The 20,016-nt window shown below is 39.2% G+C and overlaps 1 protein-coding gene across 1 annotated transcript in view; it reads left to right on the top strand.

Annotated features, from left to right (window-relative positions):
- The window catches only part of igf1ra (insulin-like growth factor 1a receptor), a 108,375-nt gene extending 89,551 nt beyond the window's left edge, over positions 1–18,824 (top strand). Inside the window, exons 15-21 of the mRNA XM_088995975.1 lie at positions 628–698; positions 773–1,002; positions 2,541–2,645; positions 2,724–2,883; positions 3,019–3,148; positions 6,378–6,512; positions 12,823–18,824. Coding sequence (XP_088852101.1) covers positions 628–698; positions 773–1,002; positions 2,541–2,645; positions 2,724–2,883; positions 3,019–3,148; positions 6,378–6,512; positions 12,823–13,297 — 1,306 coding nt within the window. The 3' untranslated portion in view covers positions 13,298–18,824. The remainder of the gene's footprint in view (positions 1–627; positions 699–772; positions 1,003–2,540; positions 2,646–2,723; positions 2,884–3,018; positions 3,149–6,377; positions 6,513–12,822) is intronic.
- The last annotated feature ends 1,192 nt before the right edge of the window (positions 18,825–20,016 follow it).

Genomic DNA, 20,016 nt, shown 5'->3' with positions numbered 1-20,016 from the left:
GCTCAAGTAATGACCGATGCCATGTAACCTTTTTTCTAAATTTGGTCATATGACGAAGCTGAGTCGTGATTGCATTTAGCTGATTAATTCATATTCCACCAAACTACAGTAAAGTCTCGTTATATCGATATCGGATATATCGATAGTCCCGGTTATATCGATACTTTTTCTATGCACACACGGAGAAAATTACATGCAAACAGGGTCGGATATATCGATAGTCCCGGTTATATCGATATTTTTTCGGACTCCCTTGAATATCGATATAACGAGACTTTACTGTATATTCATCAGAATACTGTCCTTTTACAAATGGCATCTAAAAAAGCTCTACAATTATACTATGTGAGGGTTAGAGGTTTTGTGTTTAGGGTTTGGGTGCAGAAGGTGCTGGAGATTGAATGACTGTGTCTTTGTCTTGTCATATTATTATTATTTTTTTGTTCTTTTGACTTCAAGATGGCGCCGAGAGAGCGGCTGCCTTTGCAGCAGCTCCTGTATTTTGTTTTTCTACCTCTTCCTTTCATTTCCTTCCCTTTTCTTTCCATAACTTTACTGCTGTGAAATGTCTACACTGCGAGACTCATAAAGGCTAATCCATCCACCTATTGTGCATTGCGTCAAAAGGAATAGCGACAGACTGGGCAACGGAGTCCTCTACGCTTCAGTCAATCCGGAGTACTTCAGTGCTGCAGAAAGTAAGAAGCATCCCAAACACCAAAGATTATCTTATAAGGTAACTCGCCTCTGACCTGCTGCCGTTTTACGACAGTGTACGTCCCAGATGAGTGGGAGGTAGCGAGAGAGAAGATCACCATGCACCGGGAACTTGGCCAAGGATCCTTTGGCATGGTGTACGAGGGCATCGCCAAAGGAGTGGTGAAGGACGAGCCTGAGACGCGAGTGGCCATCAAGACTGTCAACGAGTCAGCCAGCATGAAGGAACGCATCGAGTTCTTGAACGAGGCGTCTGTCATGAAAGAGTTCAACTGCCACCATGTGGTAAGCCCCCCGTTTGCCGCCGGTAAAAACGGCTGACGTTGGTGCGGATGAATCATTGCGACTATAAATAAACGTGACATCGAACGCGGAGTCTCAAGATGTTTCAGGAGGTTGGCGGGTCACCACCATCATTCCAGTTTTTACTGACTGGAGAAAGGAACGCCATCTCGGAGATGTTAAGCCTTAATCAGGGTGATCCCAGTCTCGTCAGCACTCCGGAAGATGTTTTGTAATCCGAGTTTCCTCACGGAAAGATTCTCTTCCAACTCTTGTGCTGAAAGAAGGAAATTGCACCGCCGTTGTGTGTGGACTCCTGTTTTTAAGACGTGTGAAGGAGGCGTGTAATTAACATTCATCCTTAATTTGGCAGCAGGCGTGATTGGATTGAAACAGGAAGTCAGGCTTCACCGCATCTTAGCTCAAGTTAACCCTGATTTATCACCCTCTACTCTACACACTTGTACATTCTGGACCAGTAGCCACTAAATCACAGTATACAGTATACGCACGAATAGACTTTCACACACCCCATCGCCGGGGATTGGCGAGGTTATGATCCCATCGCACATGGCGTCACGCGCGTCTGCGTGGAGTAATTCTAATGCAATCTTCTGTTGACAGCCGAAAAATGCCACATGTCGCTAGATATCGGAAGAATGGGGTACTAACTTGTACCGACAGCAAATTTGGGAATAAACTTACTCTCCTTTCTTTTCTATTAGTAAAGAATGATGGCAGTACTCATTTGTATCGAAAAGGTTTTAAGTTATTCATTATCTCTGGAAGTTGGGGTCCAGCTAACATCCGACTTACGACTGAGTTCCGTTCCGACCAAACGGTCGTAAATCGAAATGGTCGTAAGTTGAAATCCATTCAAAATGTTGAAGAGAGACTCGGGGGGCTAAATGACACGCAAAATCCCCACCTCTGGTGCCATCACACGGTCGATTGCTGTGCGAGAGTGAGATGCTTGCAGCCTGGCCAAAATTATCCTACACGTTACCGGCCTGCTAGAGCGTTGCGGTGCCAGGCGCAGAATTTTTTTTTTTTTAAATAGGGTCTGGAGGACATGGTCGTAAGTACGGGTGGTCGTAGGTCGAGCTGGTCGTAAGTCAGATGTTACCTGTATTACCCTCCAACTTAACATTGTAGCTACGGTTTCGTCTCAGGGGTGCCGTTATGAATTTGCAGAAGCCATTAGAATGTTTAATCTGCTCCACATATTACATACAAAGCGCGCAACAAATGAATGAATAACTAATTTTCAAATTTGAAGTCAACATCAATGACTGTTATTGTGGTTTGCATCCGTCAATTTGACATTTTGGTTCACACTTTAGCAAGCATCATAGAATTTCACAAATGTGGTTTTCTTTCACGGGCCGAATAAAATGACGTGGCGGGCCGGATTTGGCCCCCGGGCCTTGACTTCGACACCTGTGTTTTAAACCGTGGCAGTTCTGTGCATGGGAACTAGCTGGTTCGGACCCTATGCGCTCGATCCTTAATGGTGCGCTGCTACGTCCTGTTTGTTGCAGGTGAGGCTTCTGGGCGTGGTCTCCCAGGGACAACCCACCTTGGTGATTATGGAACTGATGACCAGCGGTGATCTCAAAAGTCACCTGCGTTCTCTTCGCAAAGAAGTAATCATTCTTTTCCATGGAGGGTGTTTTATAGTTCTGGCAAGAAAACGTCATCTCACCTGTGGTTCTTTCTTGCAGAATACCAGCGTCCAAGTCTTGCCCCCGCTTAAGAAAATGATCCAGATGGCGGGGGAGATCGCCGACGGCATGGCATATCTAAACGCCAACAAATTTGTTCATCGAGACCTAGCGGCCAGAAACTGTATGGTGGCTGAGGACTTTACGGTGAAGATTGGAGGTGAGTGACACACTTCTATGTGATTTAGATTCCCTTTCAAAATAAAGACTAGAACAGAACTTCAAAAGGAATGCCTTTTCGCCATGCTGAAGGAATGAGCGTCATCCCCAACCTGCCTTCTCCTATTTCCTGCAGACTTTGGAATGACCAGAGATATTTACGAGACAGATTACTACCGAAAAGGAGGAAAAGGCCTGTTGCCTGTCCGCTGGATGTCACCCGAGTCACTGAAAGATGGCGTGTTTACGATCATGTCAGATGTCTGGTAAGAGAAAACGCTGCTGATTGCATTGAAAGGGGAATTAACCATTTTCCCCCAAATTGCTTTTGGTTATATTTGTTGTCATGGCATGTCAGTGAGGTATAAATACAGTAAAGTCTCGTTATATCGATATTCTCGGGAGTCGGAAAAAATATTGATATAACCGGACTGTCGATATATCCGATCCTGCAGCATGTAAATTTTCTCCTTGCGTTCATAGAAATAGTATCGTAATAAGCAGTACTATCGATATAACCGATATTGATATAACGAGACTTTACTGTATCTCATATTTTCTGCACTATTAGGTGCACCTGAAAGCATTCCGTTTTCTCTAACGCCGACCATGCACTTCACCCAGGCACCTTATAAATGTTTCTTTATCTGAATATTTCGTAGATGTAGTATTTTAAATGTTCGTTAAAGCGCTTTTTTTATAGCCACGGTGGTTGTGTAAGCACACAAAATATAAAGTCATAACATTTTGGAAGATCTAAATACAAGAAAAAGTGAACCCATACACGACGGGATACAACATACTGTTGCAGGGGACCATTCATTCATCCATCCATTCATCCATCCATCCATTCATTCATTCATTCATTCACTCATTCACTCATTTATTCATTTATCTATTATATATTTAAAATTTGGACTATATTTGTATTTTTTAAATTATTTTAGTATTTATTATGGGATTGTTACTGTTACAGGGGACTTTATTTGTTTATGTATTTATTTATGTTGGTATAAATTATATCTATTCTTCCATTTTATATTATTGTATTTTTATTATGTATCTATTATTATTATGTTTTTATTTATTAGGGGATTGTTACTTGGGACTTTTTATTTATTTATCTATTTATTTATATCTCAATTTCCGTATTTATTTGTTATAATTTTAAACATTTGTATTTGTATTATTGTATTTTTTTAAATATTATGTGATTGCTACTGTTGCTGGGGACTATATTTATTTATTTATTTTGCTATTTATGATATATTTTTTAAATGTGTATTTTATTGTGTTTTTATTTTTATTTTTCCTTATTTATTTATTATGGAATTTTTACTGTTGCTGGGGATTTTATCAATTTATTTCTTTATTTTGTTATTTATTATATATTTTTTAAAGTTTGATTTTATTGTTATTTTACTTATTTATTTACTATGGGATTGTTACTGTTGCTGGGGCCTTTTATTTATTTATGTATGTATGTATGTATGTATTTATTTATTTATTTATTACACAAACATTCCAGTTAGCGCTGCTTTTTCAGTATGCCTGTAGAGTGGGAAATGGTGATGTTAGGGACCCATAACACAAAGATATTTTTACCAGGATACTGTACACACATATTAAAAAAAATAATAATAATTTTCCGTTACGTTAATCTGATTTCCAGATTCTGACAAAAATATCAGTTATTTGCCAACAGAATGGCTTTCTTTGGGCCTTTTTATGTATTTTTGCTCATCCTCGGGCTTATACTGCTCCAATTTAGCTTCATACTATGAACAGCAGCATGGTTGCAGGGGAACTAAAAGGAACTAACTTTTTTTTTTTTTGCTTCCCAACTCCAAAGTCCCATGTGTCAGTCCTTAAGAATGGCCTTAAACGCCTCCAGATGTTTCCCCAAATGAGCGGGTTGCCGCGCCAGGGCAGTCTCCCCTTTGCGCATTGCGAAAATGCATCTTCCTAGATTGTATACTTGATTGTGCCTGTTGGTAAGAGTGCGACTTGCAAGGACGAACAAATATTGCGGTCGCCGTCAGTCACGGTACGAATTTCTCCACCGGTGAGGGAGGCTGGCGAGCAAAGTGAGGTGACGTTTACTTTGTAAACTCCTGACCTCTGATGGTGAAGCCAACGTTATTCCCAATCTTGCCTGCTGTCACTCTGACTTCATCTAAATACAGTGATACCTCAGTTTACGAACGTTTCGGTTTACGAACGTTAAATTTATTAATTTATAGCCATTTTTTAGCCATTCGTGTTTTTTCTTCTTTGTTGTAGTTTTTTTTAGCCATTAGTTATCAAGCTAGCTATCAGCTATCTATCTGGCTGGCTATCTAGCTGGCTAGCTACAGTATTAATAATAATAATACATTTAATTTGTAAGCGCCTTTCAAAACTCTCAAGGTCACTTTACAGTCACAGGATCACAGTTTTTCTGTGGGTGAGCAGCGGCAGCCACATGCGCCAGCGTTCACTCACCCCGAAAGTTACTCAAATAGATAGAAAGCTAGCTAGCCAGTTAATAGATAGCAAATATTCATTATCAGTGCATATGGATACCTCAAACCATTTATTATTATTATTTATTATTAGCTATATATATTAGCTAGCTTTCTATCTATTTGAGTTACTTATTACAGTAAAATTAAGATGCATTAGAATTATACGGCCTTATATGGTGAGTGTTTTCTCAACAGATTACTTTTTTACTTTATGACGCTTCTTGGTTGAGTGATCGTTGGCTCGCGTGGCTGCCGCTGCTCACCCACAGAAAAAATACCCTGTGACTGTAAAGTGTCCTTGAGAGTTTTGAAAGGCGCTTATAAATGAAATGTATGATTATTATCAGAATCAGAATCATCTTTATTGCCAAGTATGTAGAACACACAAGGAATGTGTTTCCGGTCGAACACGATGCACTAGTATCATCATCAAAAAAATTGCAAAGAGGCACTATACAGTTCAATTTGGGCTACTGTTCAAAGAGTTAAAGGCTTGGGGGAAGAAGCTGTTTAAATGTCTGCTGGATTTGGTGCGCATGGATCGGTAGCGCCTGCCTGAGGGGAGTATCTGGAAAAGGTGGTGGGCAGGGTGCGGAGGGTCCAGTACGATTTTCCGCACCCTAGTTTGGATTCTTGCAGTGTGCAAGTCATCGAGAGTGGGTAGGGCGGTACCAATGATTTTTTTCCGTCGTCGAACTGTCCGTTGATTATTATGATTATTATGATTATTATGATTCTTCTTCTTCTTCTTCTTCTTCTTCTTCTTCTTCTTATTATTATTATTATTATTATTATTATTATTACTTACGGGTTGACTGAACGCTGGCGCGTGTAGCTGCCGCTGCTCACCCATAGAAAAAATTTATCCTGTGACTGTAAAGTGCCCTTGATAGTTTTGAAAGGTGCTTAGAAATAAAATGGATTCTTGGATTATTAATGTCAATTAATGACGTCACACGTGTGAGGAAATCATTTGTCTTGCAAACAGGTCGTTTGGCGTGGTGCTGTGGGAGATTGCCACCTTGGCCGAGCAGCCCTACCAGGGCATGTCCAACGAGCAAGTGCTGCGCTTCGTCATGGAGGGAGGACTCCTGGACAAGCCTGACAACTGTCCTGCCATGTTGTGAGTACACAAACATTGGACAACTTTTCAAATGGTGCGCGCACACCCCAGTTTGGAAATCGTTTTAGCCACCTAAGTGTGTGACAAATCATTTGCACTTGATATCTGTTTATATTTGACCTATTTTAAGTCGAGGTTCATTGTGAAGCTATCATGTGGTGCGCGTGCGTCAAAGCAAGGTCCAGGGTTAGCCTCATAGTTTAAAAGCATCCCGTTGATGACGTGGTTCCCCCCCCCCCCCACACACACACACTCCAATGTCTATGCCAATCATTCCTCTCTGTTTGCCAATGTGTGAGCTCATTCATTCATTCTTTACTTGCTGGCATATTCACAAAGTTATTCAGGAATTGAAAATATGACATAGTTAAAGCGCTATATAAACCACAATGTATGTATTGCATTTGATATTTGAGTTAGTGGTGTTACACTTCCGGGTTGAGTGAACGCTGGCGTGTTTGGCTACCGCTGCTCACCCGCAGAAAAAAATGTGGTTCTTATCCGATGCCTGTAAATTGTCCTTGAGAGTTTTGAAAAGCGCTTATAAAAGCAATTTATTCTTATTCTTATTCTTATTCTTATTCTTATTCTTATTCTTATTCTTATTCTTATTCTTATTCTTATTCTTATTCTTATTCTCATTCTCATTCTTATTCTTATTCTTATTATTTTGGACCGCTGCACTCATTTCAAGCTCATGTAACTCCAGACCCATATAATTTAGGAAATAACTCTTTTTATGAAAGAAGAGAGTCTAAGGTTTCTTATGCTGCATTGGATGTTTATGTAGTCCTAAAACTCAATATTCAGTGGGTCCTGGAATTCGAGTGACAATGACAAAAACCCTGGCACTGGAGTGGATACATTTTTGCACGTCTGGCAGTGAATGAGTTAAACGTTTTGGGTAAAGGGGAGAAATTTGGCTCATGTTCTTCATATTATTCAACATAATTAACCCATAAGGCTGCACGATTCATTGAATTGTCATCACAACCACAATTTCAGAATTATTATAGTATTCTGATCATTGGATCATTTGCATGAAAGCATTTCAACAGCCAGCGTTCAGCCAACCACTAGGGGGCGACCACGTGGTTAAGGCTACATTAAGCGACCTAAATAACTCTAAAGTGAAAAGGATTGTTAGCTGAACGTTGTTGATTCTCCCAAAATTGAATTGTTCTAAATGTTTTTCACAGAATAAAAAAAAAATACAATGTTACAATAGAATCATATATAAGTCATTCACTACTAGACTGTGTGCAAAATATGTCCACTCCAGTGCCGGGTTTTCATCATTTTCAATCAAATTGCAGGACCCACAGGATATGGAGTTTTAGGACAACATAAACATTCAGTGCAATGTAAGAAACCTTCGACTCTCTTCTTTCACCAGAAAAAAAAATAATTCCTAAATTATATGGGTCTGGAGGTATTTGAGCTTGAAATGGCGGCGGCTGTACAAAATACAATACATCCATATTTGTCTATATAGCGCTTTAACAACAACTGAAGTTTGTGTAGTGAATGAACAAAGCGCTAACATGGAGAAAAGGCAAATGCTGCCCCCTCATGGAAAAGAAAAACATGGCCAGCGCTTTATCGGCACGCAAGAAAAAACAAAACCTGAACAAATTCGGGAATGGCAGGGAATGAGTTAAACAAGAAGAAAAGTAATCTCGGTTTATTGATATTTTATCAGCAAAATAGAAAAAAAAATGTATTACTAGTCGTACTACACAGCATAATCATGTATCTACAGTAAAGTCTCGTTATATCGACATTCAAGGGAGTCCGAAAAAATATCGATATAACCGGGACTATCGATATATCCGACCCTGTTTGCATGTAATTTTCTCCGTGCGTGCATAGAAATAGTATCGATATAACCGGGACTATCGATATATCCGATATCGATATAACGAGACTTTACTGTATTTATTTTACGGGTCAACTCGCTCTGGTTTGTGGACCTATAGGGGTCCGGGAACTCCAGTTTGAGAACCACTGCGTCAGCAGACAAGGTCCATACATGTTTTGTCTCTGACCTCAACGGGAAGGCATCCTGCTCACCCTCTGCTTTCCCTCCTCCTCCCCTCGCCATGGCTGACCTCACCTTATAAAGGGAGACAGCAAGTCGCGGAAGAATAAAGAAAGAAAAAAAAAACAAGCTCAAGCTAATGTTGTGCAGACACAAACTTTTAGTTTCTATGGCAGCCTGACTGCATTGTCCTGATTACAGCCGTGTGTGGATTGTGTTACAGAGGTGGTGTGCCGGAGAGGGTGACAAAGGGGGCGGAATAGATTGCAAAAATAACAGCTTTCAAATAATAAAGTACAGTGATACCTTGGCTTACTAACTTAATTGGGTCCCAGACAGTGTGTAAGGCGAAAAGTGTGTCTTCCGAAAATTAATTTCCCATAGGTAACCATTAAAAGGAGAATTATCCGTTCCCAGGTCACCATAAAACATAATTTTCTACTTTCTGATATTCTCAGCCTTAAAACTACACAAAATATACCTTATTTTATGTTCAATAAATGTGCTATGGTATTATAATTAAAGAAATAAACTGTACTATATAATAAAGTCGTTTAATTGACCTTTGTGATGGTCGTTGATGGCTTGATGGAGTGGAGTGGCCGGTTTTCTCAGCATTAAACACTTAATGAGAAACGTAACCTTCTTCTTTCACCATCTTGAGGAATGATCCCTTGGAGGTGCTTTCTCTGTGATAATTTTATCTCGTTCCTCATCAATTGTGTTCTGTTTAGCTGGATTGATAGCTTTTTGCATCAAGTGGCTTGTGCGGGTTGTTCGTAGATGTGATATTTTAACCTTGCAGTCTACACTTTGCCTTTGAACTATCAAAGTTGAAACTCTCTCACTGTCGTCTGCCTGTCTCTTTAATGTTTAAACCACCTCCCCACACTGCTGCTTTCTTGACCAATCACGTGGCTTTAACCGAAGACTGGGGACGGGGAATAGAAGACAAAAAAAGTCGGCAGCCATTTTATTTTTGGGAAAATGGCTTCACTTCCAGCATTTCCCTTTTTTCCCTTTTTGTTAGCACTTTGTTCCAGCTTCAGCTGTTGTTAAAGTGTGACATAAACCACTATATAAACAAATATGTATGTCTTGCATTGTATTTTGGACAGCCACCCTCATTTCAAGCTCATATAACTCCAGACCCATGTTATTTAGAAATTATCTCTTTTTTTCTGATGAAAGAAGAGAGTCTAAGGGTTCTAACACTGCATTGAATATTTATGTAGTCCTAAAACTCAATATTCTGTGCGTCCTGAAATTCGAGTGACAATGACAAAAACCCTGGCACTACATGTCTGGCAGTGAACGAGTTAAACTCTTTTTTTTTTCTTTCATTCCATTGTTCGGTATTGAAAGCAGACAGAGCTTCATACTTTTTCGCCATGTCCAGGATCAGATAGGGTAACCATCTCCTGTCTACCTCCCCTCCTGTCATATTTAAATGATTTACGGCCGAGAATAACGTCACGTCAAAAAATTCTCAAGGTCACTTTACAGTCGCAGAATCGGTTTTTACGTGGGTGAGCCAGCGTCCACTCAACACAGAAGTAACTGGAATAGATAGAAAGCTAGATAGATAGCTAACAGATCAGAATCAGAAAACCTTTATTCGTCCCACAATGTGGAAATTTGCAGTCCACAGATAGCTAATAGATAGTCAGGTAGACAGTTAGCTAACTAGCTACAGAGCATATAGATAATAAATAGCCAGCTACATAGCTAGCTAGGTAGCCAAATAGCTATAAGGCGCACTTTATTGTTTTAAAAGTGACGATAAAATAATTGTCTTGTATGTAAATGTAGACAATTTTTTTATGTACCTACATTTTTTTTTTAGATTGTCATATTAAACTGAGCTGAAATTTAATTATTTAATTGCATTTTTTTTAAGAGAAACAAGTGTTTTGAAGGGCGGGAATCGTTGAGAATTGTTTAATAAATGTTTTGCCCTCCATGCCCCCCCCCATCCCAAATAGGCACATCAAATAATCTTCATTTTTACAGCAAAAGTCCCACGAGGTTAGAATGAAAAGTTCCACCAGGTTAGAATGTTCTTTTGAGTGAGGAGAGAGGCCGGTTAATGCACCTGTTTTGTTGATTCTCTGCTAAAATTGCACACGCAGTAAGAGATGGCTGGATTGTCACTCAAGAGTAGCCAAGAAACACATTTTTAGTGGTCCTCTGTGCAGTGTGGAAATTCAACAAAAATCACTCTGGTGAGACCGCTGGAGACAAACCACCGTTTTATTTAGGAGTTTTAATAACTACCATACTTTAAGTTAAACGGTTTGAGTTTGACACGAAAGAGTGACTGAACGTTTGTCATATAAAAATGTAGTCTTTCCCGCCACCTGCAGGCGAGAAATGGAAGTGAAGATTGGTTCCGTCGACTGTTGGTCGTGTGTGAAGTTCTCTAAAACAGGGGACTTTTAATTCAATGTTAAATACTCAAATAGTGAGCGAGAACAACAGTTTTTTTTTGATTATAAGACACACCAGAATTTATTCATTCAATATTACAACATGAAATTCGTCACGTTCTGTATACTGTACAGGTATATGCAAATATATGTAAATTGCAAAATGATCCGCCATGAAGGGACGACCTCATACTAACTCGAACTTCGCCGGAAATGCACACAATTTTATGAAACTTGTACTAGAATCAACCTTCTGAAAATATTTTTTATATTGGTGGCATAATGTCGAAAATCAAGCGAAAGTTCGACCTCAGTAGACAAATTATTTCAATGATATTTCTGAAACACAGTTTTTTTGACAATATTTTAATACAAAATGTAGCACAAATAATGACGAATCAGCATGCATCATTTCGACTCTCAACCTTTAACCATCTGAGAAATTCACGGAACCATTTCTCACAACCTGGTGAAAACAACATTTTCCGAAAACAGCAAATAAAGATTGAAATACGTATTGTATATATATTTTTTTGTCAAGAGCCTTGCTTTAAAAAAATACAATTAGCATAATTGAAATATTATATATTTTTTAATGTCAAGAGCCTCGCCGTAAAAATCACAATATTTCAATTATGCTTATTGTGGAAAATTGCTATTTTGGGCCAAAATCAACATACTCAGACACGTTTGACACGAATGAATTCTGTCATCTAAAAATGTAGTCTCTCACACCACCTGCAGGCGAAAAATGGAAGTAAATATTGGGTACGTCGACAGTTGATAACATGGCGTTTTAAAGTCAAGTTTGTGCTCAATAATTTGGAATACAAGTACAGTATATGAAATTGTGGCTGTGTATTGATCACAATCAGATCTTGACAACCACAAAATGAAATGTCATCTGATTGGTTGTCCGGTGTATCAATCAAGTGATGGGCAACTTTATTTGTATAGCGTCAGTTCATGATTATATCACATCTTGTCATGCGATCGACCAATAGTACCGTGAAGATTCGACTGGTCCATCGCGATCAACGTATTGAACCACACCGTATTGAACCACCCCTGATTACGCTACACTTACATTGTGCTGTAAATTTCCCCATTGTGGGACAATTAAAGGCTTTCCGATTATGATTCTTAACTCATTCACTGCCAGACATGCAAAAAAATAGTTCTTATCCCTTGACTGTGAAGTGTCCTTGAGAGTTTTGAAAGGTGCTTAGAAATTAAATGTATTATCATTATTATTATTATTATTATTATTATAAAAAGTGTCCACGCTAGTGCCAGGGTTGTATGTCATTGTCACTCGAATTACAGGACCCACAGATTATTGAATTTTAGGACTACACAAACATTAAATGCAACTTTAGATACTTTAGACTCTGTTCTTTCATCAGAAAAAAAGTTAATTCCTAAATTATATGAGTCTGGAGTTATATGAGCCTGAAATAAGGGCGGCTGTACAAAATGCAATGCAATACACACATGTTGGTTTATATCGCACTTTAAATACAGCTGAAGCTGGAACAAAGCGCTAACATGGGGAAAAAAAGGAAATGCTGCCCCCTTGTAGAAGTGAAAAAAAAAACATTGCCAGAGGTCTGACCAGCGCTTTATCGGCATCCAAGCAAGAAAAAACAAAACCGAACAAATTCGGGAATGGCGCTCTATGTCATATTTTCAATGATTGAGTTAATAGTTGAACAAACATGCCTGTTTGTGTGTGTGTGTGTGTGTGTGTGTGTGTGTGTGTGTGTGTGTGTGCGTGCGTGTGTGTGTGTGTGTGTGTGTGTGTGTGTGTGTGTGTGTGTGTGTGTGTGTGTGTGTGTAGGTTCGAGTTGATGCGCATGTGCTGGCAGTACAACCCCAAAATGCGTCCGTCCTTCCTGGAGATCATCAGCAGCATCAAGGAGCAGCTGGAGCCGCCCTTCCGAGAAGTGAGCTTCTTCTTCAGCGAGGACAACAAACCACCCGACACCGAGGAACTGGACATGCAGGTGGAGAACATGGAGAACATTCCACTAGAACCCACCGCTACCATTCAGCCCCCGGTAGCCGCCCCGTCGGCGGGGTGCGCATCAACGCCCTCTTCGGCCCAGCAGCCACCCTGCACTGCTGGGCCTGGATCCCCCACTGGATCCCCCAACGCGGGCCCTTCGGACAGCAAGCGTGCAGGACTGGCGGGCCCCAATGGACCCGCGGTGCTGCTCAGGTCCAACTTTGACGAAATGCAGCCCTATGCGCACATGAATGGCGCCAGGAAGAATGAACGGCCGCTTCCCATGCCCCAATCGTCGGCTTGCTAATATCGACACCCCCCCCCCCTCAAGTCCTCGTACACAGGGTAAACCAAATCTCTCTTGCGTCTTTGTAAAGTGACTCCTTCGAGAGAGAGAGATTCAGCTTTGTTTCCTCACCCCTTCCAGAAGGTAATCAGATTTAAAAAGATTAAAAAACTTTTATTTTTAATGTCTGCCAGTAAAAGTCAACAAAAAAGCACTTTTTTTCCCGAGAGAGGATGTTATGGAGTGTGTATTTATATATAGTGATACCTCGGTTTACGAACCCCTTGGCTTACGAACTTTACCTTGGAATACGAACTTTTTTTCGTACACGGAGATGCCTCAATAAGTGATGTGTCGTTCGCGAACGAGCCAGTTCTTCTAACAACAAAATGGCAGCCGACTGTTTTTGTCCTCTATTCCCCGCCCCCAGTTTTCGGTTAAAGCCACGTGATTGGTCAAAAACGCAGAAGTGAGGGGGGTGGTTTAAACATTAAAGAGATAGGCAGACGACAGTGAGAGAGTTTCAACTTTGATAGTTCAAAGGCGGAGTGTAGACTGCAAGATTAAAATATCCCATCAATCAGGCTCCACAAACAACCTGCACAAGCCATCTGTACACTAGATGCAAAAAGCTATCAACACAGCTAAACAGAAGACAATTGATGAGGAACTAGATACAATGATCACAGAGAAAGCACCTACAAGGGATCATTCCTCAAGATGGTGAAAGAAGAAGGTTACGTTCCTCATCAAGTGTTTAATGTGGATGAAACCGGCCACTCCATTCCATCAAGCCATCAACGACCATCACAAAGGTAAATAAAACTACTTTATTATACGTTGATTTCTTTCATTATAATACCATACCACATTTATTATACACAAAATAAGGTATATTGTGTGTATTTTTCAGGCTCAGAAAATTAGAAAGTAGAAAATTATATTTTATGGGGACCTGGGAACGGATTATTCTCATTTTAATGGTTTCCTTTGAGAAATTAATTTTTGGGATACACAGTTTTTGCCTCACACACTCTGTCTGGGAACCAATTAAATTTGTAAGCCAAGGTATCACTACCATTTTTTCTTGTAATATTTCTTTCTTTCTTTTTAGGTGTGACTAGAAGAACATGTGATGTGTCTTTAATAACACAAATTAGCCAAATGGAGACTGTGCTTCAGAGTAGAATTCACCTGAAATTGAATTTCATCGTCCATGGTGAAAAATGTGGTCAGCTAAAAATATGATAACGCAACATTTTTAACCAAGCTTTAAGAAATCCTTTAACAAAGCACTGTAATTAATGATTGTTTTAATAATTGATTGGATTGGATTTGCCTTTATTAGTCTCGCAGTGTAAACATTTACATTTCACAGCAGCAAAGTGATGAAAGGAAGAGGAAAGGCAGGAAAGAAGTAGAAAAACAAAATACAGGAGCTGCTGTAAAAGAGTCACTCTCCCGCCACCATCTTGAAGTCAAAACAACAAAAAGAAACTAAATAACAAATAGTATGACAACAATTCAATATTTGTTGCATGAAGCAGTTCTAGATGAAAGAGGAGAGGTTCAAATCGTCCTTTTCACCAGTGGATCAGGGACGTCATGGTGGAACGTGCACGTCTGCTACAAGCTGAATGTTGAAAGCAAACACGAAGCTGTTCCATCCGACAAAAAGAGATTGTCACATCTCCTGTCCCACGTTCTGTAAATCCGCTTCAATTCCAAGCTGCGACAGTTCCACATACGCATCGTCCAACAGCACCAACATTTCCGCTGAACAAAGCGGGACTGTGAAAATGTGCTGGCCATTACAGGTGCAAAAAAAGCACAAACGCCCCAGAGCGATCCAGCGATCACCGTCAAATGGCATGGACATTCCTTCCAATCAAAAACGGTGCTGGCATAATATATTATATGCTTGGCATAAATACACAGATAGTCATTACGATGTACATACTGGTTAATAAAAACACATTTTATTAGGTTCTCAGCCAATAATAATAATGTCATTCACGACGCACTTTTTGTCACTAGTCCAAACAGAGGAGTTTCCCAACCATCGTCCACCCTATCGGGATTCAAATCTAGCACCACACCACTCAAACTTTCAAAAGAGGAGAGGATCAAAGTGTCCTTTTCACCAGTGGATCAAGGGTATAATGATGGAATGTGCATGTCTGCTACAAAATGTTGAAAGTAAACACGAAGCAAAAGCATCCATTAACGAAAAGAGATTGTCTCACATCTCCTGTAACACGTAAATCCGCTTCCATTCCAACCCGCGACATATTATCTGGTGAATAAATCTCGTTTTAATGTGCTTCTTCAAAAAGAACATCAAATATTATAAAATTATTATGATACAATACATGATAAAAACTAATACATAATGTTTCAAACCTTTCTCTAGGATTTTTTTTAATTAAATCCATTCTAAATGGAATTCAATTGCAATTTTAAAATGACATTAATATTTTCAATGCTAGACGATGTGCAAAAATGTGTCCACTGCAGTGCCAGGGTTTTTGTCATTGTCACTCAAATTGCCGGACCCGCAGAATATTGAGTTTAAGCACTACATAAACATTCAATACAGCGTTAGAAAAAGATTAGAAACCTTAGACTGTTTTTTCAGTGAGCAGTGTTAATTTCTAAGTTATATGGGTCTGGAGTTATCTGAGCTTGAAATGGGGGTGGCTGTACAAAATACAATGCAATATAGTACGTATGTATTGATTTATATAGCGCTTTAACAACAGCAGAAGCTGTAATAAAGCACTAACATAGACAAAAGACAAATGCTGCCCCCTCCTGGAAGGGAAAAACATTACCAGAGGCCATGCCCAGCGCCTTTTCGGCACCCAAAAAAGAAAAACCAAAACCCGAACAAATTCGGGAATGCCGCTTTACGTCATATTTTCAATTCCCGAATGAATTTGTGAATGACAGTGAATGAGTTCATAATTGTTTTTTTCCACATCATATTCTGAAGCACAGACTCATCCCGACCATGATTTGAGCATCATATAGGGGACACTATCAGACCGATCCGTCGATTCTTTTGATCACTTTTTGCTGGGCGGGAGAATCTCTGAATGTTCTGAACTCGTGTTCTGCAAGTCGAGTAACATTGCATTTTTCAGACAGCAAATTCACGGGTGACCAATCTACACCTCAGCAATCAATCAATAAATGACTGAACAGTACCATCCACTTTTTGGTCATCTACCCAGCATGCACTTGACACAGCAGACAGGAAGCAGGATGTGCATGTGATGATCGCACGGTGGATTTTTACCATTTACTGGATGAATTTTCAAGTGGGTCTACACACACATTTCATCATTTTGTCACCTTTATTTTACATTTCCAACAAGGTGCATTTGCTTCCGTGTGTGTATGTGTGTGATTGTATGACTAGTCTTGTGAGGACCACTAACATTTTATACCATACGTAGTGAGTACATTTTTGACAAGTGAGGACCTTTTGGCCAGGTCCTCACAAGTTTTTCATTCTAAAGGCTTCTAGTGGGTCTATAAATGCATCTGTTAAAGTTTCAAAGAGGTCCTCACAATTTCACCCAAAATGATTTTTTGGTCTGTATTTTCATTTCACTTTGATATACACACTTTTTACTCAATGTGTGTGTTTATGTGTGTGTGTGCGTGTTTAATGAGAGGAAAAAGTTCATACCACAAAAAGTAAAACGATATTTGAACCAAATTCACTCCAGTGGGGAGGACTTTGAAATTACCCATTCAGAAACCTCACTCCTGCTGTTATTTCAGTTTGAAGTCCACTTTTTATTGCTTTGTTTTTCAAAAAGTTGAAATGGGAAATGGGGTGACATTTAGTCTTCAATTGTAACGCTAGTTCTTCTCTAAAATTATCAGCAACGGTGGTCATCACGCCTTATCTGGAGTTATCCGGACCTCACAAAACCATTGAAACAGGAATATGTGTGTATGTGTGTGTATACATTACAAAGCTGCTATTTATTCTCTTTTCTCTGAAATTCTTCAGGTTTGCTTTTCTTTCCACTACTTTCTTATCCATAAAAATCTGTTAATATATAAAATATATGGTTACAAAAATATTTTAGTCATGAAATGTGTTCTTTTAGAGGTTTTTGTCAATACAGTCAAACCTCGGTTTTCGAACGTCTATGTTCTCGTCCAATTTGGTTTTCAACCAAAAATTTCGTTTTTTTTTTATGCCCTGGTATACAACCGAAATTCAGTTCTCAACCAAACTGGGCGCACAGCTTCCTTATATGTCATATCCTCGTGTCGTGCCTTCTCCATTGTGACCGACACATTCGTATTTTTGAATCGTTTTTTTTTTTTTAAGAAGCAGACATGTTTGGGTAAGATCTCCGCAAATTCGGACGTTATTCTCATGTAGCAAAAGCTGGGATAGGTGCCAACAAGCCCCGTGGGAGAGAGATGTTTTTTAATGTTTCAATGTTCATGTTGATGTTAAAATTGGTGAAAATAAAACATATTACCAATTGTTTTTATAGTATTTTACAAATGACATGCTCTATTATTATGTGTCTATCCAGTTTATGCTGTACAATAGTTTAAAAGTGCTTTTTAAAGAAGGTTTTTTAAACTTGGAACGAATTATTTTTTTTTACATTGATTATAATGAAAATTACTGATTCGGTTTTTTAACACATTGTTTTTCAAAAGGTTTTCTGGAACAGATTACGGTCGCAAACCGAGGTATGACTGTATTTTTTTGGGGGGTGATTGTCTTATTTTATTTCCCTTCTTACCTTATAAATATGGTGATTATTTTTATTATGGAATGGACACATTGTGTGTGTACGTGTGTGTGTGTGTGTGTGTGTGTGTGTGTGTGTGTGTGTGTGTGTGTGTGTGTGTGTGTGTGTGTGTGTGTGTGTGTGTGTGCGCGTGTGTGTGTGCGCGTGTGTGTTTGTGTGTGTGTGTTTGTGTGTGTTTGTGTACTTTTTATGGTCTGGCACTGCACCTCAGGGTGCGACTCAATCTCAGGTCAAATTCTCTTGTCAAATTTCCTCCTCTCCCATCATCTTCTATTCTGACGGTGCCTCTTTTATTTTGAAAAATTGTGAAATTGAATTGAATTATTTTGACATTTTTTGAAAAGCCACATTAACCAAATGTGTTTTTAAGCCCAGTTGGAGCAATTGCAAGGCTAAATGGGTGTCGTTTGCCTTAATCATGTTGATCACAGTTTTTTTTTCTGTAATTAGTCACTGCAACATACACTCCCGCCATCCTGTACAGTAGTTATGACTTCTTTTCAAACCAAATAAAGAATGCATTCAAGAGCGGAAAACATTCAATGATTAAAAAGGTCTTAAAATGGATGTTATGTGTAATCTTGAAGGATTTTCCTGATGTTTATGTTATTTTGGTGAAATGTTGACCTTTTTTTTTAATTTTCGTCTTTAGATGTGATATTTATTTATTTTTTGTTTTATTTTCTTCAATAATACCAGTTTAAATCACTGTATAAATGCCCCATGATTCAGTATAAATATGACCTTTTTTTGTATTCTCTTTGTTGTCCATTTTGTTTGTTTGGGTGAATGAGCATATGCATAGTATTCAATTGTATGGCAAACGTTTCAGGATGGAGACCGCCATGCCTGTGACCCCCTGTGAAGAAAACGAGATCAGATCATGGACAAACTGGAGGAAACGGTATAAAAAATGGTAAACCCCAAAACATGAACAGTACTGAAAAAAAAGGTTTTGGATCCACGATGAAAAGGTTTATTCAGCCGTCATGTGTACTTCTTTGAAGGTGTCGGACGTTTCGCTCCTCATCCGAAGAACCTCGTCAGCGAACTAAAGTTGTGCTGGATACTCTGGCACTATACAGTGATATCTTGGCTTACGAACTTAATTGGTACTTGGACAGAGTGTGTAAGGCGAAAAGTGTGTACCCCAAACAGTAATTTCCCATATGAAACCATTAAAATGAGAATAATCCGTTCCCAGGTCCCATAAAATATAATTTTCTACTTTCTAATTTTCTAAGCCTTAAAACTACACTAGATATACCTTATTTTAAGTATAATAAATGTGCTTTGGTATTATAAGTAAAGAAATAAACTGTACTTTATAATAAAGTCATTTGATTTACCTTTGTGATGGTCGTTGATGGCTTGATGGCATGGAGTGGCCGCTTTCATCAGCATTAAACACTTGATGAGGAACATAGCCTTCTTTCACCATCTTGAGGAATGATCAACAAAAAATACCTGAAGAGCCATTTGGTCGCGGAAGGAGCTCGCTTTTTTTAGTGAGCCGATCCCCAAGAACCAGCTCTCTAAAAAGAACCGGAATTCCCATCACTATTAGGAAGCACTGATGAAGTGCTGTAATAACGCGATAACTCATGCGTGAACGTGTAGTCACTAAATTAATGCGCGGGCTGAGCCTTTGCTCCAGTTTTATTTTGAAGGTCGCCAACAGCGCTCACTGGCGGCACGTTACCGTAATGCATATTATTGAAAATGGCAGTGGCGGCTCACCTGATTTTGCGAGTGGACGCTCGCTTGACCGCAGACCGGAGGTATTCCGGTAGCTGTTACTCATGTCAGTCCAAAAGCTAGGGTTGTAATAGTTTTAAATCTTTCATTGTCGATAGTTTCTTTTTCGTTTTGCTGCTTTTTTATTCTGTTCATTTTGTTTCGTTTTATAACTGTTTTAATGCTTTGAATAAGTGTAGTTCGTGAAAA

Source organism: Hippocampus bargibanti, linkage group LG05, assembly GCF_051943395.1.
Source record: "Hippocampus bargibanti isolate YZ-2025 linkage group LG05, ASM5194339v1, whole genome shotgun sequence".
Lineage (NCBI taxonomy): Eukaryota > Metazoa > Chordata > Actinopteri > Syngnathiformes > Syngnathidae > Hippocampus > Hippocampus bargibanti.
Note: the sequence above shows the minus strand (reverse complement) of the source record. Positions and strands in the feature narration are given on the sequence as shown.